The 25,362-nt window shown below is 44.8% G+C and overlaps 1 protein-coding gene across 1 annotated transcript in view; it reads left to right on the top strand.

The window, feature by feature from the left end:
- Positions 1-25,362, top strand: part of CREB3L1 (cAMP responsive element binding protein 3 like 1) — a 105,773-nt gene that overhangs the window by 53,134 nt on the left and 27,277 nt on the right. Inside the window, exons 2-3 of the mRNA XM_066637144.1 lie at positions 3,131-3,359; positions 17,205-17,365. Of these exons, the coding sequence (XP_066493241.1) occupies positions 3,131-3,359; positions 17,205-17,365 (390 nt within the window). The remainder of the gene's footprint in view (positions 1-3,130; positions 3,360-17,204; positions 17,366-25,362) is intronic.

Below are 25,362 nucleotides of genomic sequence, written 5' to 3'. Positions count from 1 at the left end.
AGCTCAAGGCCTATAAAAGGCCTTGCACAAAGCAAGGCTGGCCTTTCCTTTGCTGCCACTACTGCATCACAGTCGTGAAACAGCAAGAAGTGGAGGAAGCTCTCATCCCACAGCTCACATGAGAGGTCAAACAGTTGCCCTCACGCTGAGAGCAGTTGCATCGGGCCAGTGCGGGCTCCAACAAATCTCCAGAGGGCCAGAGGCTCATTGGAGACTGGGGGCTCCCTGAGGGCCGCATTGAGAGGCCTTGAGGGCCGCAAGTGGCCCCCGGGCCGGGGTTTGGGCACCCCTGGTCTAGACTATGGAAAACAGTCTGTTTCTGTTCTGTTAGAGCAGACTAGTCTAGATGGGCCCATGATCATGCCCAGATGTGATGAAACAGAATCTCCTGCAGTAGATAGCAAACTTTAATAGCAAACTTTGGTTTTTTTTTTTATTCCATTCAGTACTAAATGATATCTAACATGATGGTATTATTTGAAAATACCAAAATTTTGAAAATTTTGGCCAGTAATGGTGTCACCCCCCCCCCCCACCGTGCACATCACCCAGTGCGGCCCGTACCCCCTTACCCCACTGGCAACACTACTGGATGTTAGTAGTATAATCATATGATGTTACCTAGTCATATTTAAAGTTTGTCAGTGAGCCAAATATTCCCAGCTATTATGTGACTTTATGATATCCTTCTTGAGGCCTCAAAGGCTTGCTGGAATCCTTAAGGAAATTAAAATGTCATGGCCCTTTCCTTTTATTTTGATTAACTTCATTCTTATGGAAAATAGAGAGAAACAGTTTGCTGTAACTCTTATAGGGATGAGGGCTGCATGTTGCTGTTATAGCAGTATATTGAAGTACAGTATGGGTGCCATGGCAGCCTTGTAGTTTCAGTAACTTTTGCATAGATCAGTGATGTTTCCCCTCACATCAGGGGCAGTATTGCACCATTGCAAACTCAGAAGTGTCTTCACCATGAAATGTGCTCAGGGCACTGTGTTACAGCATGGAGGCTGGAAGAATAAAATCTTTGTCACTAATAATAATAATAATAATAATAATAATAATAATAATAATACAGGTATTTATATACCGCCTTTCTTGGTCATCAGATTTCTCCTCAGACTTTAATTCAAGGCCGTTTACATAGGCAGGCAATACTAAATCCCAATAGGGATTTTTACAATTGAGGAAGGTTCTGTCTTTCAAGAACCACAACATTTCAGATGGATCTTTTATGATCTGGTATCACATTCTGGCCTCCATTTTCCTCCCACACGTGCTGACCGCGGCCAAAGAGCTGGTGGAATAACTCAGCATAACTCGGCTAGGCTTGTCAGCTGCTTCAAGGTCTCACCATTCACGGTGCCGGTGGCCTCGAACTAGCGACCTGCGGATGTTATCTTCAGGCAAATGGAGGCTCTACCCTCTAGACCAGACCTCCTGCCCACTCCTTTTGTCACTAGAACAGTGACAAGAAACAGGTTAGGATGCTGTAAGGGTGAAGAGGTCTGAACTAGGGAAACTTGGGGCCTGATCCAATCTGGCTCTAGTGCCAGTGCCAGATGTCATAAACATGCCATAGAGCATGTTTACAACATCCTGTGAGGAGGGATCGCTGGTGCCAGGCCAGAGACCTCTGGCGGTCTTGGCACCGCTGCACCCAGCATCCCTACTGAGGATAGAATTGGGCTTTTGGAAAAACCAGTGAAGAAGATGGAGCAGCTCCTGGTATTGCTGCAAGGTGTTATGGGTGTTATGGCAGTATTTCCTGGAGCAAGTATGTAGCAGGTAGATATCATGTACCCTGTTTGAGAGCTGCTGCAAACTAGTGCAGACAATACTGACCAGTGCTCTAGACTTAGCATAAGGCAACTTCATCTGCTGTCTGTACATCTGCAAGTTGGGAATTTCCAATAGCAATCATAAAAAGCACAGCTGTCTCAAAAGGGAATGGCCTACAAAGGGATGTGCTTCACAGTGGAGTTCACTTGAGGGGCATGCTTCATAGAAACCCAGTAACCCCATTATTCCTATTTGCTGTTCAGTCATCAGTCTGTGAAGTTCAGTTAGGTAGTGGTTTATTACCACAGCTGTGTAATTCCCTTGCTCATCTATGAGTAACAGAATGATATCCCACAGAAGCACTCTGCATTTCATTTTAGAGATGGCAGTGGAGATGGCACTACTTCTTTTGTCAGCTGCATCTGCTGGCAGACTGGAGAGATTTTTTTTAAAGCACTAAACACACACACTTTAAAGAAAGCTAATAATAAAATGGTTACTAGAAAGAAAAGTACCTTAAACGCATGTCACTGATCACTGTTACTGCAGAAGAGAAAATACAATCAAGACTGATAATTTTGAAGTGTAGGTACTAGTGATGGCAAACCAGCTTTTATGATGTCTCTGGTAGTTGATATAACTAGGGCAAAGGCTCCCAAAGTGTATGTCACTGTTCCCTGGGGCGTTGTGATGAGCACACAGGGGATTGGTGAGTTGCTTGCTGCCCAGGCACACGACCATGGCGCAACCTGGAAGACTGTGGAACAGAGGCTTGGCTTGATGGAATGCATTTTTTGCTGTTGGAAGGGGCTCTTGCCCGCCCTGAGTCGCTTACCACTGTTTTTAGGATTGCTCCACGGTCTCCAACCCAGAAGTAACTGGCAATGACATTGTCTCATCATGAATCACTGCCATTTATTTCCAGGTTCTGAGTGCTGTGTGCAGCAGCATGGAGGGTGTAGCGGAGGAGGTAAGTTTGCGAAGCGACATGCTAAGGGATAACGTTATTGCTGGGAAAAGTCGGGAACACAAAGATGGAAAGCAGCGCCCACAGTACAGGGCAGTTCAGGCAAGGTGTAAAACACAGACTGGCAGATACATCATTGTGGATTTTGGCCTGTTCATTATTAAACTTTTTTTTTAAATAAAAAAAAAAAACTCAACCAAAACCCACCCAGCTCTGTGTAGCTATGAAAACAGCAAGAATAAAAGATGGATCTAGCTGTTCCTCGTCCAAGTGATTTGGCTCCCGATGTGTCTGGCTTGGGATGCATTTCAGTAGAAGGCCCTCTAGTCTCTCATGGAGGTGATGCTAACGCTTGTCTTCTTTCATTTGTCCCTTTCTCAGCATTTCTCTGAGAGTTTCGATCACTTCTCTGAGAACATGGAGGATTTTTCCAATGAGCTATTCAACAGCTTCTTTGACGACCCCATGCTGGTTGAAAAGAACCCTCTGCTGGACATGGACCTGGATCCTCCCACTCCCGGCATCCAGGCAGAGCACAGCTATTCCCTTAGTGGAGACTCTGCCCCCCAGAGCCCCCTCATGCCTGTCAAGACAGAAGAGAATGCCAATGGTGAGCACAAGACACGTGTATGGTGAACGCAGGGTCAGATACCCGAACAACTTCATAAAGTCCTATGCAGTGATCTTGTTAATGAAGGAGGGGAGCTGACCCTGGCAGGATCAGTAGGGGTGTACTGTATTCTCCTCCAAAGGGCCACTGTCTTTGCAAGCTGATGATTTCAGCTGCAAACAGGAGCTCCTTGTTGTTGTTGTTTTCATCTTCAGTGCAATTAGAGTTAAATTGGGCCCCACAAAGTTAATTTGATCCATTTTCAACTGTTTTCAATCCATCCTAAGGTATCGTAAACAGGTATTCATGTTCTGACTTTTCTTCTCCTTTTCTTTTGGAGTGCATGTTTCCAGGTAGCCTACATTTGAGAAGTAGTTCGGAGAAGTTGAAAGACTATCAGTCCAATCCCTCCCACGGCTGATTCAGCCATGCCAATGGGGCATGTGCTGCATTCTGTGGTAGTGGTGGGCAGATAAAGGAACATTTGTTCACATGCTTCGGGGCTGCATCTGGGCTGCATCTGGGCCAGATGTTGCATCTGGGCTGGAAAGTTGGTTAGGATTGGACTGTGTGTTTAAGCCAGGTAGGGAATAGTCCAGGGGCCAAACAGATGTAATGTTGAAACAGTAATTTCTGCTGGCACTCATTTCTTTCAAAAACAGCATCCGTGGGGGGAAGACAGCTCTTGTCTGGATTGGAACCACAGGGGTTCCTTAACAATTTCTCCCTGTCATGGTCCTGATCCAGACTACCACCCCATAGCTGCTATTTTACAAGGAAAAACACTCACATTATCAAGGCCAAGGATTAAAGTTCCCTCCCCACTGCCACAGGGCCCAATCCTACCCAACTTTCCAGCACTGGTGCAGCTGTATTGCAGCCCCAGGGTAAGGGAACAAATGTTCCCATACCTTGAGGAGGCCTCCGTGACTTCCCCCCTAACCATAGGATGTGGCGCAAGCCCCATTGGCACAGCTGCACCAGTACTGGAAAATTGGATGGGATTGGGCCCACAGTTGTCGTCGTCCGTCCCCCCCACGGCTGCTATATTTCTAAAAAAAGTTAAGCTTATTAGCACTAATGGGGGCAATATAACATCTAGCATCCCAAGAAAGGAGTACTGGGTAAGAAAAAAGCTTTCATTAAACCAATGAAAGCCAATTTCTCTAACTTTTCTCACCATGGTTCTTTGTTCAGTGCATCAGTAAGGTTCAGAATCATGATGGAAATTGACCAGTTCGCATGGAGCTCTAATTTATACCCCACACTCCACCCCCCAAAAAAATTTCAGACTGAACAGTGACCTTTGATTCCTCATTGGGGTTTGCAGCTATAGACTAAACAAGGATTTTGGCTTCATGACTCACAGTGATAGTCACTAACCCACACTCTTTAGGCATAGGGGAAAAACAAAAAGCTCTTACTGTCTCACAGTAATTTAACGTGATTACTGGCTATTTCCACCCTTGATCTTGCCCAGTAAACTGACCTTTCACACTTATTATTCACTAAATGTTACTATATGTTTCCATATTTGAAAGCAGTAGTAGCTCCTCACTTGTGAGCCATACTCCACTAATTAGATACTTTGGGACAATATTCTGCTGTGTCTCTAACTATCCTGGACAAATTGACTAAATCTGGACAAACTGGCATGTGTTTTGGACATGCAAGCACAAAAACAAATAATTGCTGCTTTGGGGATTTAACAGGCAATGAAACACTTTCGAACCTGCCCCCTTCATCTGGGGAAACGAAAGCGTGATCAACTTTGTTGTGGAAAAATTAATAGAAGTGGCTTTTTGCCAAGATTTTTATTAAATGCCATGTCTGAGACTTGGCTAAATCTAGATATGCCTGAAAGTACCCTAGAGAGAGAGAGAGAGAGAGAGAGAGAGAGAGAGAGAGAGAGAGAGAGAGATCAGAATCCTGTCAAGCACTGTTTGATACACAGAACCATGTTTCTTTGTTTCACTACATTGCTATTCAGTCTAGCTTTTTTCTAGAACATTCCCATGTGTTCATTGGTCCATTGAGAAGCAACATTGTGCATTTCTGGTTTGGACTGATCTAAACAAGATGTGTCTGATGACTTTCAGATAAATCACAATTTTTTTGTTCTTGCTGTCTTGCAGAATATTCAAAAACCCGGAGTTCAGGTTCTCCCTCTTGAGATTTGCATGATTGTATCTACGGAGATTAGCATCTGCTGGAATTACAAACCCATAGTATTCTTAACTATATTTCCATTCTGCCTTTCCTTCAAGGAGCTCAAAATGACATAACATGTTCTCTTACCTCCACGTTATCCTCACAACAGTCCTGTAAAGTAGATTACATTGAAAGATGTTGACCAGCCCAAAGTCACCCAGTGACGCTCATGGTTGAGTAGGGCCATTTGAACCTGGGCCTCCCTGCTCCTAATTCAATACTCTAACCCAGAGGTTTCCAAACCCTGGACAGGGGGCCAGATGCAACCCACAACAAGCCTCTGTCCGGCCTGCAGCAAGCCTCTGGATCCCTGCAGGCCTCTGGCCTGCTCAGCTGAATGTGACCAGTGCTGTGCTCCAGTTGCATCTAGAGAGTGTTCTGAGGGCTGGGAAGGCCATGCGCCGTCCCTCAGAATGCCTTCTAAAGGTCTAAAAACATCATTTCCTGATTTTTCTGAAAAACCAGAAGTGACTTTTGGGGCCATCTGAAGGCCTTAGGCTTTCTGAGGCTTTCTAACATATTTATTTAAATTTTATATTTAAAATTTATTTTTGTTTCTGGCCCTCGACACCATGCCAGATATTAGATGTGGCCCTCTGGCCTAAAAGTTTAGAGACCCCTGCTCTAATCACTACACCATATTGACTCTTAATAGCACATTCTGTGCTTGTTTTGAATTGTAGCATTCCGCCCCTGGCTACACGTTGAATAGTGTGGCTGCAATCAGAACTGGTCTCTTTGCATTTAAGAGAGAGGCTATAGCCAGGATGACCAGATATAATAGAGGACAGTGTGCCTATCCCTTTAACCATTGTATAGAAGAGGAGAATCTTGGCAGGTGCAGCTCAACAGGAGAAAGGTTTAAAAAGCAGCACCTGCCAACATTTTCTCTTCTATACAATGGTTAAAGGCAGTGGTTCTCACACATTTAGCACCTGGACCCACTTTTTAGAATGAGAATCTGTTAGGACCCACTGGAAGTGATGTCAGGACTAGAAGTGACAATTTTTAAAAATCCTAGGCTACAATCCTACCCATACTTACCCAGAAGTAAGTTCTGTTTACTATCATTGTTAAAAGAATATACATAATAGCTTGTTAAAAGTACAGGTCTGTAACATTTCCCCAATGCAGTCACACATCATGGTAGCATCAAGTTTAATATATTAAAAATAAAATACTGAAATGAATGGGGACCCATCTGAAATTGGCTCGCGACCCACCTAGTGGGTCCTGACCCATAGTTTGAGAAACACTGGTTAAAGGGATAAGCACTCTGTCCTCCATTCTATCTGGTCACCCTGGCTATAGCATATGCTTTGCGTACAAAGTTGTGGCTTCAATCCTTGCTATCATTAGGTAAAAGGAACTCGAGTAGCAACCTCTGCTTGAGATCTGGGAGGGCTGCCTTCAGTCACAGTAAACGATCCTAAGGTAGATGGATTGTGGGCCTGATCCTATCCAATGGGGCATGTGCTGCATCTTGTTGTGGGGAGTCCCAGAGGCCTCCTCAAGGTACAGGAACATTTGTTCCCTTACCTCAGGGCTGTATTGCGGCTGCATCGTCGCTGGAAATTTGATGTGGCCCTGTGTTTTTGGAGAGTGAAGGAGCCTTATTTAGCATAAGGTGGCCTCATGTCTTTAGCTACATTTTAGGCCTAGTCTTCTGCTACCTGCCTGGAAAAGTTCTGTAAAACGCATGTATTCCCAATCAAAGCAGCAAGCCTAATAAAAGGTGTCACCCCCCCTTTTTTTCTGGCAAACTGTATGCAGCAGTTGAAAGGGACTCTTAGGTTGCTGGGTGTGGATGCACAGAATTCATTGCCTTTTCCTGGCACTTTTGGCTTGGGCGTGGAAGCCACTGCCTGCAGCCAGCGCTTACTGGCGCGTGTGGAGGACTAAGTGGCTTTCTTTCTTCCCAGCAGATCTCTCTGCAGGAGACGGAGAGGAACAGTCATTTCAAGGCCTATTTTTAAAACAATTCATTTTAGGATAATTTATGATGCCAGGATATTTTTAGAGCAATCCCAGCAGAGAATCCTGTAATTTGTGGGACCATGTGGGTGTCCCAGCAGTTGATGGACAACAGTCAGCATGAAGTGGGAATGGCAGAGATTCAGTACATACAAAAGACCTTCTTTTGAGAGGAATCAGCGAACGTGTTTCTCTGTTTAGGCTAGGTATTATCCGTGCTGAGTGTTACCAAAGATCAAGAAGGAGGGAGGCTGCAAAACCTTCCTTTTTTTATTTTTTACTATATAACCGGGGCTGATGTAACAGCTCATCACATGGTAAAACTGTTCCTAGACTCTACCAGTTAAGACTGCAGATGAGGGATTGCATTCCATCATGCCTGTAGATAAGGAGGAGGACTATATACTCTCCAAAGTCTCCCCAGGTCCATGTCATCCAAATTCTAGTGATATTGCAGTCTTATTATACATCCCACAGCAAGCATTTAGGGACAAATTGTAAGCATTAAATTCAGTCTGGCCAGGAGTTCCAGAATGGAATGGATATGCTTCTTGCTTATCTGCTTTCTCCATGGTCTTCTGTTGAGTACAAAATCCTCACCAAACCAAGGGAACACAAATACTGCTGAGCGCAAGAAGGCGTAACTCATTTGTCCGCACCAGTAAAACTGCATGCGTGGTAATCTTGTTTCTTAATGGAAGCAACGTGGTAGCTTCTTATGGGTTCAAATACAGTTCTTCCCAATGGAATGCATTTCTTTGGGGAAAGGGTAAAAGGTTATGACTCTGAGCGATAGCAAATGAGCTGTGGTTTTGTAGAATCAAGGACTACAAACCCCTTTGTAGGCCTGTGAGTAGGGAGAGGAAGCAAGAAAGGCAAGATGAGAAAAGAAGACACAATAGCTTTCCCTGACAACTCATGTCTCTTCTGTCATTTAAGTAACTCTGGAGGATCAGTGGGTTTCTCATATCATCAAGATCATGAGTCTATAGTGTTTACTGCACACGCATTCCAAGTATCTGACTTGGATAAAGTATCCAGGGAAAATTGCTCAAGCCTGCGTCCCCAGCTCAGCAGGGTGCAACCATATTTCCACTGTTTATAGCTTGCCTCTTCCTTTGAAACCTCCGGTGAAGCTGTGGAATGAGGTTGCATCTGTTAGAAAGGCCTCCTCTGAATCAGGCTTCTACCATATCTCTTTAAGACACAATTAGCTGCCTCTACTATCTGGATAGGTGGTTATAGAAGGGGGGGACAGAAAGGAAGCTGTGCACTGGCATTTTGTGTTCATATGCAGGCCTGTGCACCCTTGTGCACATGATAGCTGCGTCTCCCCTGTCACAGGCCAAGTTCTTGGTACGAGGCCTGGCCAATCCTGTGAACCTGCCTTAAACTAAGTCAGACCATTGGTCCACCTTGCTGAATATTGTCTTCCCTGACTGGCAATAGCTTTCCAGGGTTTCAATATATCTGAAGATGCCAAGGATTGAACCTGGAACCTTTTGCATTCAAAATATTTATGGGGGGAGGGGGGGGCGTATCCATGAATCCCATATACGTGGATTCATTTATCCATGGATCAGGTCCGCGAGGTACCCCACATGCCCCCCCCACACGTACCCCCTCTGGAGGTGAGGCATTAGGAGGTCCTCCAGGGCTTTCCTGGGCCTCCAAATGTCTTGTAAGACATTAAAAATGTCACTTTTGGTTTCATGGAGAAACTGGAAATGGCTTTAAAAAAAAACAAAAAACAACTGTTGGGCTCAGTCTGAGCCTGGCAGAGGCCACAGGATGAATGAATATGGCTTCTGGGCTCAGAGGACCCTCCAGAGGTGAGGGTCCTCTTGTATACAGTGGAGGCAAGGCATTGGCCTGTATCCATGGTTTCACTTAACTGTGGGGGTTCTGGAACAGAACTCTTGCAGAAACAGGGGCCCAACTATACTCTGCCTATGATCTAAAACCAAGAAGCACTGTCCAGCCTGCCAATTACAGAGGCTTATGGTGCACATCTCTATCCCTTTCTGTGCCTGAGAGTTCTGGGCACACATTGCCTGACCCAGGTAGCTCAGTAAGCTACGTTCCCTTATCCTATAAGTGGAGGTGTGTTGTTTTTTTTAAAACACATAAAAACGCAATGCACTGCATTTTATGTTTAAAATATCTGAATAAAAACTCAAAACTCCGCATTTGGTGTTTAAGATATTTTTTAAAAATTAATAATAATAATAATAATAATAATAATAATAATAATAATAATACAGGTATTTCTATACCGCCTTTCTTGGTCCTCAGATTTCTCCTTAGACTTTATTCAAGGCGGTTTACATAGGCAGGCAATTTAAATCCCCGTAGGGATTTTTACAATTTGAAAGAAGGTTTCTATCTTTCAAGAAACCACAACATTCAGATGTTACTTTCTTTATCTGGTCTCCATCCTCCCACGCTCAGAGCAGATGGAATAGCTCTGCTCACCTTGTCAGCTGCTTCAAGGTCCCACGGTGCCGGTGGCCTCGAACTGGCGACCTTCGGATGTTATCTTCAGGCAAATGGAGGCTCAACCCTCTAGACCAGACCTCCAGCCCATAATTTTAATTCTATATTATTCTATATCTAGTTGAAAAGTGGTATATAAATACTGTTAATAATAATAATATTTTAATTTATTCAATATTTTAATTTTAATATTTAAAATTTAATTTAATTTATTTAAAATATTTAAATTTTAATTTATTCTATATTTTAATTTCTATATTTTAATTCTATATTAAAATAGAATATTTTTACAGGTAGAAATAATACTGTGGCTGCATCTGCTGACGCTATATCGCTTATATCACCTACCTAGTATACTTTTAAAGTGTTTAAAATTAATAAAACTGAGAGCTTGGAATGAAAACATGGAATAAAAACACATAACATTGCTTTCTGCCTTTCAAATCATGAAATCTGCAAAAAAAACTATTTTCAAATCATGAAATCTGTGAAAAAATGAAACCATTTTCAAACACCCCTACCTATAAGGTTATTGATTCACATCCTGGAGTCCCTGATAGGTGATTGGTTCAGGACTAACTATGCATTAAACTCAAGCACATGTAGCTGAGCCCTGATACTGGTTTTAAAATGAAGAACTGTATGTGAAGTAAAGGGGAAATTTGTAGCAGAGAAATGGTGAAGAGGGAGGGGGCACAATAATAATAATTATTATTAACAGTATTTATATACCGCTTTTCAACTAAAAGTTCACAAAGTGGTTTACAGAGAAAAATCAATAACTAAATGGCTCTATAACACTTTGTCAGCCTCCATTCTCTGTTCCTTGTTGCCTCCCCTCCCAGAGCTAAGACAAACGTGCTTTAGGAAACTTGCAAAGAGCCACTTGGAGGGTGGATTTGGAGTGGATAAATGCTGGGTGGTGAAGAGGGCTTATCCCCTTCCTCCCTGCTTTGCCATTTTAACCAGCCATACTGCCAGAGCAGCTTTCCATTTTAAAAAATGGCATTGGGGCTAAGGTACACATGTTCATATTGTTGCAAGGTTGAAACGCAACTCAAGAATAACTCGGTAGTCAGGAGTGAAGGTTTACAAGCTTTTATTTCACTGCTAGCAGTGGGCATCTCATGGGCCCACTAACGTCTCAAAACATAAGAGCCCTTCCCAATATGAATTCCAACTTTTTATACAGTTTTTGGGTCCTTTGTCCCAAAATCTAGACTTCCCGTTGGCTGAACAGGCTGTTGGTGGACAGGTTGTACAAATTGATGGTAAGGCCACACCTGGAGTATTGTGTCCAGTTCTGGTCACCACATCTCAAAAAGGACATAGTGGAAATGGAAAAGGTGCAAAAGAGAGCAACTAAGATGATTACTGGGCTGGGGCACCTTCCTTATGAGGAAAGGCTATGGCGTTTGGGCCTCTTCAGCCTAGAAAAGAGACTCCTGGGGGGACATGATTGAGACATACAAAATTATGCATGGGAAGGATAAATAGGATAGAAAGATGCTCTTTACACTCTCACATAACATCAGAACCAGGGGACATCCACTAAAATTGAGTGTTGGGAGGGTTAGGACAGACAAAAGAAAACATTTCTTTACTCAGCGTGTGGTCGGTCTGTGGAACTCCTTGCCACAGGATGTGGTGACGGCATCTGGTCTGGATGCTTTTAAAAGGGGATTGGACAAGTTTCTGGAGGAAAATTCCATTATGGGTTACAAGCCATGATGTGTATGTGCAACCTCCTGATTTTAGAAATGGACTATTTCAGAATGCCAATGCAAGGGAGGGCACCAGGATGCAGATCTCTTGTTATCTGGTGTGCTCCCTGGGGCATTTGGTGGGCCGCTGTGAGATACAGGAAGCTGATGGGCCTATGGCCTGATCCAGTGGGGCTGTTCTTATATTCTTATGAAATTTGACGTCAGAAATGGGGCTAACTCCTAATAGGATACAGATAAGATACCATTTACATAAAGATGGAAAATAGGTGGGCAATAAGTAGGCAAAACAATTGTTTGGCTCTGATTTACATACAGGTGGGGTTTCGCCTTAAAACTTAGCCAAAATTACACAATTCCGAAAAGTTTTCAAAGACCAATAGGGTTTGCTATAGTACCATTTACCCAGTGTTAACCCTTACTCACATCCATCAATCCAATTAAAATTATTTTGACAGGTCTTCGTACCAACCTCATTAAAGAGTAGGTGTGAAGACTTCATCTTGGCAGAACTTCAGACCCATACTCATCCCTCATTAGGGTGGCCTTGTTCGAGCACCCTATTTTATCTTCTCCTTTTCTATGTGTTACTAAAGCACTGTGGGGCCCTCTGCCAACTTCTGCAAAGCAAAGGCTTTTAAACTTCTAAACTTCTTTTATTAAGTGTTTCTTAAGACTTCTCTAAAATCAAACAACTTTTGGTTCCCTATGGACTTCTTCTATGATTATTATGTCCCCTTATATGTGGGTTACAGGTTACTTTCTCCCTATATTGCATATATGTGCCTTTTGCTCTAATCAGTGAGCGAATGGTTTTGCCAAGGCATGTATTTTCTGCCAAGGTTGTGAGCCCCTTCTCTGCCCGAAACTGGTACTTGCTTATCTAAGTTGCATTCCAGACTCTGAGGCCTATGCAGCTTCTGTAAAACTTCTATGAAACTAACAATCAGACTTGCAAAATGATTCTTAACGTCAAGCAGCTTTTTCTGTTACCGTCGTATGTGTTGCTGTGCTTATACTGGGCTATCCAGTGGCTTTACAGTCTAGAGTCAAAGGTCACTTGCCTCAATATGTCACATAGAGTTAGCCACTAGCATAGTTAAGGGGTGGTGGGATACAGGGCCCTAAGTTCCAGACCTCTGGGTCATGTGTGGGGGAGTGTCACTTCTCTGGCAGGGAACCCAGCCCTCCAGAAGCATCCAGCAGTAGTATGTGGCCTCCCTGGGCCTCAGAAGGCCTCCTTGGAGGCTCTTGAGACAAAGAGACAAAAATAGCCATATACAAAGACAACCACGTTATTCTTTATATTTGCTCTTTACCTTACCTTACCTTGGTGGGCCACTGTGAGATACAGGAAGCTAGACTAGATGGGCCTATGGCCTGATCCAGCAGGGATGTTCTTATGTTCTTATGTATCAAGGGATTTGTTGATCCTGATCCATTCTTCAGACCAATCCAAGTACTTGTTAGATTTCATATTCTCCCCCCCCCCAAAAAAAAGGGGGGGATCCATTTTTGTTTATTATTGAGCAGCACCTAGCTCAATAATCAAATGAAGCTTGTGCGCAGCCTCCCTTGAGGCTGTTAAAAATGGCAGCATCATGACCAGATTTTTCTCCTTTTTAGTTTTGTTTAATATCCAACCAGAAGAAGAGTTCTGGAGAACTTGGAAACTTGCTCACTGCTATGTGATATTTTTATTCCCACTAATAAATTACCCTATGGACAAATGAAAGAGGGAGACGGAGCTTTAAAACTCCATATTGTGTGCTCTCAGTCCTGCCTGAACCTGACGTTGTTCTAATTTATGGAAGCCTCCCATAAATTAGCATCATACTTTTAACAGTGAGTGTTGCAGACTTTCTGCCTTCTGATGTATGGTGGCAGAAAGCAGGAACATTCTGGGACTGCTTATACCAGTGAATTCCTCCCCTGGGTAGCTGAGGATTCTTTATGACTCCTCTGTGTGGACAGATGAAATAGCATGCTAGAGCCTATAATAAATGTACAGTATTTCTCTAACACCTTTGTTTCCTGACTTTTTTCCCAGGAGCTCAGCTGGGGCTGTGTACATGGGCTTGTTTCATTTTATCCACCCAATGCCCCAGTCTTGCTCCATCTGTCTCAGTTTACCAGAAACAGACCCTATTTTGAGGTAAACCACTGTCCCTGTTTAGCCTTTGGAGAAGATTTGGGGGGGGGTGCCTTTTAAGGTTTTCATTACTGTTCAGATGCTTCTGAAGCTGGGAGCTGCCACTGTTGAACTTTCAGCCACAGGCCCAGTCTTAGCTCCTAGTGCCTGAAACCACGAAATTAATTGTTGCCTCCCCCCACGTGGCTTGCAAAGCTCAGCACAGTTCCCCCCCTCCGCTACTGCCTCCCTTCAGTCAACAACCATTGCTTTCCACCAGACTCACTGATCTCCCCAGCTTACCTCCTTGTCCTCTTGCTCCTGCCACCACCCCTTTTCTCCTCCTTCCGGTTCCCACTCCTCATTTCAAAAGGCAAAGCTAGCAAGGAAGAAAGGGAAAGGAGTAGAAACTGGTGACCTAGAGTGGTCCCTTTTCCACTTTCTGCCTCCCCCACTGACCCACCCTTTTTGTTTTTTGAAATGGAGTGCAGGGGGCTAGAAGGAGGAAGGTTGACAGTGGGGCCTCTGGCTCCTTCATTTTGCTGCCCCTGCAATCAGGTGATGGGTAACTGCTTCCTCTAATGTACCACAATAGGCCTGTGGCCTCACCAGGGCTCCCTGATTCCCCCCCCCCCTTTCGGCCACATCCCTTGAGTTTCTAGAAGTGTAATCCCTTCTTGGAGTAAGAGAGATCTTTCATGAGGATGTGCATGAACACTGAAGGCCAAACTCCATGTTACATAAAGCACATGCTTGCCAGTTGCATGCTTATTCCTTCACACACACACCCCAAGTAGCAGCTGCAGAGGACCCTGAACCAGATTGGGACTTCCATGGTCCTGATTTGGATTGGCCCCTCTGTAGCTGCTATTTGAGGAAAGAGGACAAAAACAAGCACAGCAGTTGCCAGGCATGTGCTTGACATCATGTGTGGTTTGTCCCTAAAGCTCCATCTAGTGCACAGCCTGCTATTTTGCACACTGCAGCTGGTGTCAGTGGTGAGGCATAACATACTTTAGGGTAATTGGTGGACCAGCCTAATAAACCAACCCTTTCTTGTTAAGTACAATAAGCAGCATCAAACACTAGAGTTGCGCTTTCCCCCTGCCACTTCAACAAAACTGCCACGAGAACAATTCTGTTTGAGCTCAAGCTATTCTGTGATCAATATAAAGAGATCCATGGTGAGAGTAAACATCTTTTTTCTTTTAAAAAGGAAACATTTATGGTAAGTCTACTAACACAACGAATTCAGAAGCCGGTGCAAGGCAGACTATTGCATAATACCTGAGTACAGCATACAGTCAATGAAGAAGAGAGTTTAGCAAATGTGTAAAGGAGTCAACCCCAGGGACTGATCATTGGTGGGAGAGTACGATGATTATTTATATCATGTGTACACAAGTATCCCTATCTTAATCTGTGAAATGATGGAGAGGATGTCTTATACGATAGGCTAGGCTGAGAGATAGTGACTTGCTCAAAGCCGCCTAGCAAACTTTGCGACTGAGGAAAAACCTGGACTTGATCCTAGACTTCTCTAACATCCAGATCCAGCACTGGTCACTACTGTTGGAAGGGATCATACTGCTATAGAAACTCAACTTGCTGCAACAAGTTATAGCCATCCACCCACTCAGGCAACCCAGAATACAGTGTGTCAGAAAAAATGCACTGTTGGACGGTCACAGGCATCACTAGGGTTTGTGTTACCTGGTACGAGAGCCCATTCCATCAACCCCATGATGGACCTTCTCCCAAACCAGACCACACAGAATAAATTACCATATCATACACACAGTCTAAATGTAGTGGAATCACTAGGGTTGATTAATTTCATTTTTTAAAAATATATCACAGCACAGGTCACCCAACAAATCAGTAACCAACAAAAAACCAGTGGTTAACTTAATGGCACTCACATAACTGAATAAGATACATGGAAATTCTGATACATGGGAATGAGAGCAATTCATACTAAGACCTGATTGGTTCCCTGCTGTGTCATAACAGCACCTCATTGGCTCTTGAAACAATCAGTCTCATTGTTCAGTTTTGAGTTAGGAAAATCCACTTTTTGTAACGTAAGGCAGTTGTATTTTCTTTTTCTGGTTACTTGGTGATAACTTTTGATAGAATAAAGATATTTCAATGCAGTTTGCTTCATTGCTTTCTCCATTAAATTACCCATTAGATTAGATGATATATATATTATATAATGGAATTATTTGAAAATATCAAGATTTTCACAATTTTGGCAAGTAGTGGTGTCACCACCACCACCCCGAGTGCATCACCCAGTATGGTCTGAACCTCCACGCTGCCCTAGCAACACCATTGGAAACAGTACTTGTGAAGAGCTCCAGATAAGCTCTTGTGAAGAGTTTCAGCCATCTTCAGCCATATCGCTAGACTATACACTTACGTAGTCCACAGGTTGTTGCTTACAGAAATGTACACAGACCTAACTCTGTGCATGTTGCAAATATTATTCCTAACAATAAAGGTGGGCATGGATGTGGGTTCCTAGTGGGTATGTTGCAGGGTGCATTCCTTCCTTCTCCCTCATTCTCATGCCTTGCATGGAAGAAGCTTCCATGCAACATGTACACAATCTCCACAGGACTGGCTTCTGCCTGCAATTAGCTGCACACTCTGGTCCCTGTTTGCTCTGGCAAGTACCAGCTGTTGTGGGGAGTAGAAGAGACCAGCTGGTAAGGATGAACTGGAGAAAGGGTCCATATTGGCAAGTCTCTGCTCAAAATCCCTATTTTAAGCTACTTTAATGAAAATGAAAGTATTCCAAGGAGAACTCACTTTCTAAAATGTTCTGACTTTGATGTATCCACAATTCCACTACAGTGTTCTTTTATGTCCAAACAGACTCTAAATGTATAGCTCTGAAGTGGTGCATGCATCTAATATAGTGCTTGCAAGAGAATCCAAAGAGGATACACATATATTAAGTTATTCCAGCAACTAGGCAACAGTGTAGGGTTGGAGTGATGACTGATTTTGGCCACCAGAAGGAGCCACAGTAATTGTTCAAATTCCACAGCAATAGCCACGTCAATCTGTTGTAGCAAGGTCAATAAAGAGTCCTTCAGAATCGTAAAGACTGACACACAGAATATGTAGTATACAATAGAATATGAATTTGCTTCTGAAACAGCAGATCATATTGCTGAACTTACTGGATACAGAAGAGCCATCCAGATTGGGAGTAAGGTCAATGGGAAGAGCATGTCTTATGTTGCATAGATTCCATGGAGTCCAATACAACTGATTTGGATGTGGTTCTTTTCTCAGAACTGGAGAATGGAATGTGGGCCCTCCAGCACAAACTGTGTTCCATCATGGTGAAGCAGGAACAGAACATGGCACCAGAACTTCCAGAGACCCAGCTGCCAGCTAACACAATGCCTATGTTGCATCTTAACCCACTGCAAAGGTTGCCGGTCCCTGAAGAGGTGAGTTTGCACCTGTAATCATCAAGATCATGCAAATTCTGATGCTACCTCTGGGTCTGTGGGCCCTTCATTCCAAATTATAAGGTCCTTTAAAGGTAGATGATAAAAGGCAAAATTAATGGCTAACTGGTTCTTATTTTAATAATTTCCAATTTAAGATCCATTTTTAACTAACAAAGCAAGGGGTTAGGGGACATTTAGGGCATGTCCAGGCAGAATGTGTTGTGTGACTGTCAGGTACAAAATGCTAGTTCTTGAAGCTTTTCTTAAAACTTGCAAACCACATGAGGACTTCCCTCATCCTCTTGGAGATTGCTTCTAATCCAAACAGTAGACCGATCTGTGGCTACTACTCCTGATGCCGCATAGCCAGTTGCATGGAAGCAACAGCAGCAGTGGCCTATTTGCCTAAATGTCCTCCTTGTGGGCTTCTCACAGTGGATCACAGTGAGAAACAGCATGTTGAAATAGAAGATGGACTTCTGGTCTGATCCAACAGGGTTCTTATATTCAGGATTGGCAAAGTCCAAAGCAGAGCAAAACTCCTGAACTAGTTGGTTCCTCTTTCAAGAGGTACTTTACCTGTGCTTCCCACCTTAACAGTGCCATGCTAGCCATGGGGGAAAATGATTGTCTGGATGGTGTCTTCATACTTGAAGGGAAGCCAATAAAATTCCATTCTGTAATGCAACAAGCTTAATAATTACCAGTTTCCAAAAGCAGCTGTGCGTCTTCTACTGACTGTTTCATCCTCCATCCTAATAGTTCTGCTTGAGATACAAGTATCCAGTGGTTCTCCCTGCATGCCTTACTTATCAAAATACAACCTTTCTGATGGTGACATTTCAATGGCTAAAAACTGCGCTTTAAGCACAGTTTCAAAAACTAGCATTTTGTGCTTGGTACTCACACAACACACAGTGTCTGAAGATGCCCTAAATGTCATCTGTCTTCTTGCTCTGTTGGTTAAAAATGGATTTTTGTTATTTAGCATAAAAGAGACACCTGAGTTTCAGTTCAAGGCACCTCTGTTCAGGCATTTAGGATTGTAACCTCTTTCTCTTGAAAGCCATTTGGTTCATTAGACTGTTACAGCACACTTGTTTATATGGGAGTATAGTTTACAGAGGAGTGCTGTAATCTGCATCACATCTAGCTACCTTCAGTGCTCTCTGATGACACTTGGGTGAATTGGATATGGCCATCCAATGTAAAATGAAATACATTAATACATAACATACACTTCATGAAGGCTCTAAATGCTGGTAGTTGTTCTCTCACTTTCTTGTGTGGATGTTATGGCTTGCAACCATGCTAGCACCAGAGATCAACAGGGTTGGGCAAATGCCAGGGCCTAGAGCAGTGATTTTCAGCCTTTTTTTTTGGTTTCATGGCACACTGACGAGGTACTAAGATTGTTAAGGCACACCGTCGGTTTTTGGCAATTGACAAGGTACACCATGCTGTTGATGGGGGGCTCACACCCCCAATAGTCCTACTAATAAATGAGCCTCTCCCAAACTCCCTGGCACACCTGCAAACCATTTGCAGTACACCAGTGTGCCATGGCACATTGGCTGAAAATGGTGACTTAGTGACTGGCAAAGCCAAGCATATCGCCACTTTCACAGTACGTGATGTACTTTCAAGGGGCTGAGATAGCGGTTAGTCTCTCACCCTGCCTGAAACCTTCCTGCTGTCCTCTACAAAGTGACAAGTTCCCCTGAATTTGATCTCCCAGACTTATAGTAAAGTCTTATCTGACTTTTCTTCCATTCGGTTATTGCGACTAAATAAAACGGCATGAAAGAAGCCAGCTACATAAGCCAAACATGTATACAAGCGTCCTTCTCTGTTTACTTAGCTTGAACTTGCTGTGTCCACAAATGCAGATCCATGTGATATTTGTGCTTGACAGCCTTACCAAGTTCCCTCCCGCAAACTACAGTTTACAGTGTTTACAGTCTTGAGGCAGTGTGTGAAATATATCTGTTTAATATTTTAAAAGAAACAAAAACAGAAATCTCTCTTGCCTTTGGTGGGAAAGGGAGGCTGGTAAGAGGTGATCACAGTGGTGCAGCTGGCCTCTTCAGTCTAGAAAAGAGGCGCCTGAGGGGGGACATGATTGAGACATACAAAATTATGCAAGGGATGGACAGAGTGGATAGGGAGATGCTCTTTACACTCTCACATAACACCAGAACCAGGGGACATCCACTAAAATTGAGTGTTCGGAGAGTTAGAACAGACAAAAGAAAATATTTCTTTACTCAGCGTGTGGTTGGTCTGTGGAACTCTTTGCCACAGGATGTGGTGACGGCGACTGGCCTGGACGCCTTTAAAAGGGGATTGGATAAGTTTCTGGAGGAAAAATCCATTACGGGGTACAAGCCATGATGTGTATGCGCAACCTCCTGATTTTAGAAATGGGTTATGTCAGAATGCCAGATGCAAGGGAGGGCACCAGGATGCAGGTCTCTTGTTATCTGGTGTGCTCCTTGGGGCATTTGGTGGGCCGCTGTGAGATACAGGAAGCTGGACTAGATGGGCCTATGGCCTGATCCAGTGGGGCTGTTCTTATGTTCTTACTAAGTGCTCCTCATTTCATTTGATCAGCAACAGCTGTCAGTAGCCCTACAGAAAATCCGAGTAGCAGCAGAGGGTATTCTGTAACTACAGAGCCTTTGCAATTACTCCCAGCTCAGATTACAACAGATCAAAGAATCTGGAGGGAAATTTTTTAAGCAGCCCCTTTTAGAAATTGGAGAGGAGGTAATGACCAAGGTGACTCTCCATCTACTACAGAAATGCCACTCATGCAAAGTGCTCTTAGAGCACACTTGCATGATGCACCCTCATCCTTTGGCAAAAGACTCATTTCAGATTGTGCATGGCTTCCCCGGTGACAAAGATTTCTGACATTTTGTTTTCCTATAAGCAGTAGGCTTTTCATATGCAAACTGATAAGAAAGGGGGCAGCAGGAAACTCGGGGACAAGTTCCTGACTGCCAGTTTGGTCAAGTGAAAAGCTACAAAAGTATTGACTGCAGTCATAGGACATGCTGATACTCACTAGAACAGGGGTGTCAAACATAAGGCCCGGGGGCCGGATGCTGCCTGCGGAAGCTTTCTATCTGGCCCTCAGGCTCTCATCTGCTGAGCAGTGCTGAGGTGTTACTTCTGAAAGGGCAACCCGCATTAAAAATTGGGCTCTCCCATATCTTGAAATATGATCAAGATTTGCATGTTTTCTCTTCTGTCATTTGCAGCTAATGAGTTCCTAAGTGAGAAAAAGTGCTTATTTTTGGTTATGACCTGTTTAATGACATCTTTTCCTGCTCCATGACATCACTTCTGGCCCTCAGCAGGCATCATGAATGCTAATCGGCCCTTGGTTTGAAACGAGTTTGACACCCCTGCACTAGAAGTTTATTCCTGGTCAGCACTGGTTGAAACAGATTTAGCCAACAGCTGGCTTGCAGCTTCTGCATTGCAGCATGCATCTGAAAGAGGCCATAGCTCAAGCACGGGTTTTGCATGTATAGGCGTGTGCCACTTAAAAACTGTTCGCTTAGCGATGGACTGCATATATGACGGTGGTCAAAGCACAATAAAGATGCTCTTAATGAAGCCATTGCATCTCCCGTAGCCTGCGCCAGAGTGTCTGCTGCACAACAGAGAGGCTCTTAATAGCAATCTAGAAGAGGCAATTATCTTCAGTAGCCTGTGCAGCCAGCTAGTGTCTGGCTGGGAGTGTCTGTTTACAATAGATTGGCAATAGATTGGACTGAATGTTCACTTGATGACCTAATCGCATAACAACAGGGATAGGAGAATGTATCCCCGTCATTAAGTGGCACACAGCTTTATTGTGTATGAGTACTGGCAAGGACCAGCTTCTAATTGTTGGAGAGGTGGTAATGGTAATAGATCAAGAGCAGAAGAAGAAACAGGCAGGCAACCAACTAGTCTGGAAGTGCAGAGGAATAGCCTGCTAGCTTCCCTCAGAGATATGTTGACCATATTGAGGAAGTATAGCAAACTCTGGAACTATAAGGAAGTGGTAAGGGATTGCCTCTCTGGGATCAACTGACTCCCAGGAGGATTATGGCTATGGTGTTAGTATTCCAGCTTGAGCCCTGACCAGAGGCCCAGAAAGTGCATCGTTAGACTAGTGACAGAACCAATGCATGCTGGACAACTGTGTCCCTGATAAATGCATCCTGGCATTGAATATTTGGGTCCATTCTTTTTGCATCTTGGATACTTGTGTCCCAATGTATGAATGTTTTTATTAGATGTTCTTTTTTATTTTTGAAATGCAAAGGTGGAGTTAATGGCTGGGAGAAGAGGCTTAGGATATATAACATGGGGTTTGTTGCCCAGTTATGTGTATTGGCAACCTTCAGTCTCGAAAGACTATGGTATCGCGCTCTGAAAGGTGGTTCTGGCACAGCGTCTAGTGTGGCTGAAAAGGCCAATCCGGGAGTGACAATCCCTTCCACACCGGGAGCAAGTGCAGTCTGTCCCTGGTCTGTCTCCCTGGCTATGGGCCTTCCTTCTTTGCCTCTTAGCCTCAGACTGTTGGCAAAGTGTCTCTTCAAACTGGGAAAGGCCATGCTGCACAGCCTGCCTCCAAGCAGGCCGCTCAGAGGCCAGGGTTTCCCACTTGTTGAGGTCCATCCCTAAGGCCTTCAGATCCCTCTTGCAGATGTCCTTGTATCGCAGCTGTGGTCTACCTGTAGGGCGCTTTCCTTGCACGAGTTCTCCATAGAGGAGATCCTTTGGGATCCGGCCATCATCCATTCTCACGACATGACCAAGCCAACGCAGGCGTCTCTGTTTCAGCAGTGAATACATGCTAGGGATTCCAGCACGTTCCAGGACTGTGTTGTTTGGAACTTTGTCCTGCCAGGTGATGCCGAGGATGCGTCGGAGGCAGCGCATGTGGAAAGCGCTCAGTTTCCTCTCCTGTTGTGGGCGAAGAGTCCATGACTCGCTGCAGTACAGAAGTGTACTCAGGATGCAAGCTCTGTAGACCTGGATCTTGGTATGTTCCGTCAGCTTCTTGTTGGACCAGACTCTCTTTGTGAGTCTGGAAAACGTGGTAGCTGCTTTACCGATGCGCCTGTTTAGCTCGGCATCGAGAGAATGAGTGTCGGAGATCGTTGAGCCAAGGTACACAAAGTCATGGACAACCTCCAGTTCATGCTCAGAGATTGTAATGCAGGGAGGTGAGTCCACATCCTGAACCATGACCTGTGTTTTCTTCAGGCTGATTGTCAGTCCAAAATCTTGGCAGGCCTTGCTAAAACGATCCATGAGCTGCTGGAGATCTTTGGCAGAGTGGGTAGTGACAGCTGCATCGTCGGCAAAGAGGAAGTCACGCAGACATTTCAGCTGGACTTTGGATTTTGCTCTCAGTCTGGAGAGGTTGAAGAGCTTTCCGTCTGATCTGGTCCGGAGATAGATGCCTTCTGTTGCAGTTCCAAAGGCCTGATTCAGCAGGACAGCGAAGAAAATCCCAAACAAGGTTGGTGCAAGAACACAGCCCTGCTTCACTCCGCTTCGGATGTCAAAAGGGTCTGATGTGGAGCCATCGAAGACAACAGTGCCCTTCATGTCCTTGTGGAAAGATCTGATGATGCTGAGGAGCCTGGGTGGACATCCAATCTTGGGGAGAATCTTGAAGAGGCCGTCTCTGCTGACCAGGTCGAAAGCCTTTGTGAGATCTATGAAGGCTATAAAGAGTGGCTGTCGTTGTTCCCTGCATTTCTCCTGCAGTTGTCTAAGGGAGAATACCATATCAGTGGTGGACCTGTTGGCTCGGAATCCACACTGCGATTCTGGATAGACGCTCTCTGCAAGTACCTGGAGCCTCTTTAGTACAACTCGGGCAAACAGCTTTCCTACAACGCTAAGGAGAGAGATGCCGCGGTAGTTGTTGCAGTCACCCCTGTCACCTTTGTTCTTGTACAGCGTGATGATGTTTGCATCCCTCATGTCTTGAGGTACTCCACCTTCTCTCCAGCAGAGACAGAGGATTTCATGCAGCTCAGTGACGATGATCTCTTTGCAGCATTTTAGGACTTCAGCAGGGATGCTGTCTTTTCCAGGTGCCTTGCCAAAGGCAAGGGAGTCCAGGGCCACGTGAAGTTCTTCTAGGGTTGGTTCACTGTCAAGCTCTTCCAGCACAGGCAGGCACTCAATGTTGTTCAGTGCTTCTTCGGTGACTACATTTTCTCTGGAATATAGCTCAGAGTAGTGCTGCACCCAGCGTTCCATCTGCTGCGCCCGATCCTGGATGACCTCGCCTGTGGCAGACTTCAGAGGGGCAATTTTCTTCTGTGTTGGACCTAGGGCCTGCTTGATACCATCATACATCCCCTTGATGTTGCCTGTGTCAGCTGCTATCTGTATCTCGGAACAGAGCTGGAGCCAGTAGTCGTTAGCACATCTCCTGGCAGTCTGTTGGACTTTGCTGCGAGCAGTTCGGAGGACCTGCAGGTTGCGCTCACTGGGACAGACCTTGTATGCTGCTTGAGCTCTCCTCTTTTCCTCAATGACTGGTGTCAACTCCTCAGAGTGGGCTTCAAACCAGTCTGCCGCCTTGTTGGTCTTCTTGCCGAATATGGACAAGGCGGTGTTGTAAACGGTATTCTTGAAATGTTCCCATCTGTTGGATGCGTTTGCGTCGGCCGGGCCTGGAAGAGATTCCTCAAGCGCTTGTGCAAATTCCTCCACTTTTCTCTGATCCCGGGTCTTGCTGGTATCAATGCGAGGTCTTCCTTCCTTTTTCGTGTGATACAGTCGCTTTGTTTGCAGTTTCACTCTGCTGCACACCAGGGAGTGGTCAGTGTCGCAGGCAGCACCATGATAACTGCGTGTGATCTTGATGCTGGGAAGGCTGGAGCGTCTGGTGAGGATCAGGTCGAGCTGGTGCCAGTGCTTTGATCTTGGATGTCTCCAAGAGACTCTATGTTGGGGCTTTGTGTTGAAGAACGTGTTGCTGACACAGAGACCGTGATGACAGCAAAACTCTAGCAGGCGTTGGCCATTTTCGTTCATCCTCCCAGTGCCAAACTGACCTAAGCAAGTGGGCCATGAACTGTTATCAGCACCAACTCTAGCATTGAAGTCGCCGAGGATGAACAATGGCTCTTTTACAGGGATTTTCTTGACAGTGGTGGCCAGGTCATCATAGAATTTGTCTTTGGCTTCTGCTGGAGACGACAGAGTTGGTGCATAAGCACTGATGAGAGTGATAGGTCCTGCTGATGACTGGAGCTGCAGGGACAAAATTCTTTCACTTCCCACAGTAGGTGGGATGATGGATTTCAGCAGGGTATTTCTGACCGCAAAGCCAACGCCATGTTCCCTGGTTTCGTTTGGTGGTTTTCCCTGCCAGAAAAATGAGAAATTTCTCTCCTTGACAGATCCGGAATCTGGCAGCCTCGTCTCTTGAAGGGCGACGATGTCCATCTGCAGTCTGCTCAGCTCCATGTCGATGACAGCTGTTTTGCGTGCGTCGTCTATTTCTTGCAGGTCATCAGAGAAGCCAGGTGTCATTGTCCTAACGTTCCAGGTGCCCAGCTTTAGGGCAGTAGTTTTCTGTTTTCTGTTGCATGGTGCAGAGTTGTCGATCCGCTTGTCGGTTTTCACCCTAAACCCCACGCACCCCATGAGGTTAACGGACCGTGGCGAGGCAACACCTTACTGGCTGGGGACTGCCCAGCTTAAGGCGGGCGGTAGCTGCCCAATGAGATGCAATGATCTCTCCCACCGTCGGAAGCAGCCCCTGGCGTCATGCTCTACGCCAATCGAGCAAAGACTTATAACCGGTAAACTGCTGCTTCCCGTGTTGTGCCGACGCCGTATGGCGAAGTTGGAGTGTCCTCTCCAGTGCGCGAAGCCTGGGTAAAGAAGGTATGGAGGATAGGCTGTTACCCATGCAGCAAATCCCCCCTCTCCACGTCGCTGGAATGGTCCAATGGAAA

Source organism: Tiliqua scincoides, chromosome 1, assembly GCF_035046505.1.
Source record: "Tiliqua scincoides isolate rTilSci1 chromosome 1, rTilSci1.hap2, whole genome shotgun sequence".
Lineage (NCBI taxonomy): Eukaryota > Metazoa > Chordata > Lepidosauria > Squamata > Scincidae > Tiliqua > Tiliqua scincoides.
Note: the sequence above shows the minus strand (reverse complement) of the source record. Positions and strands in the feature narration are given on the sequence as shown.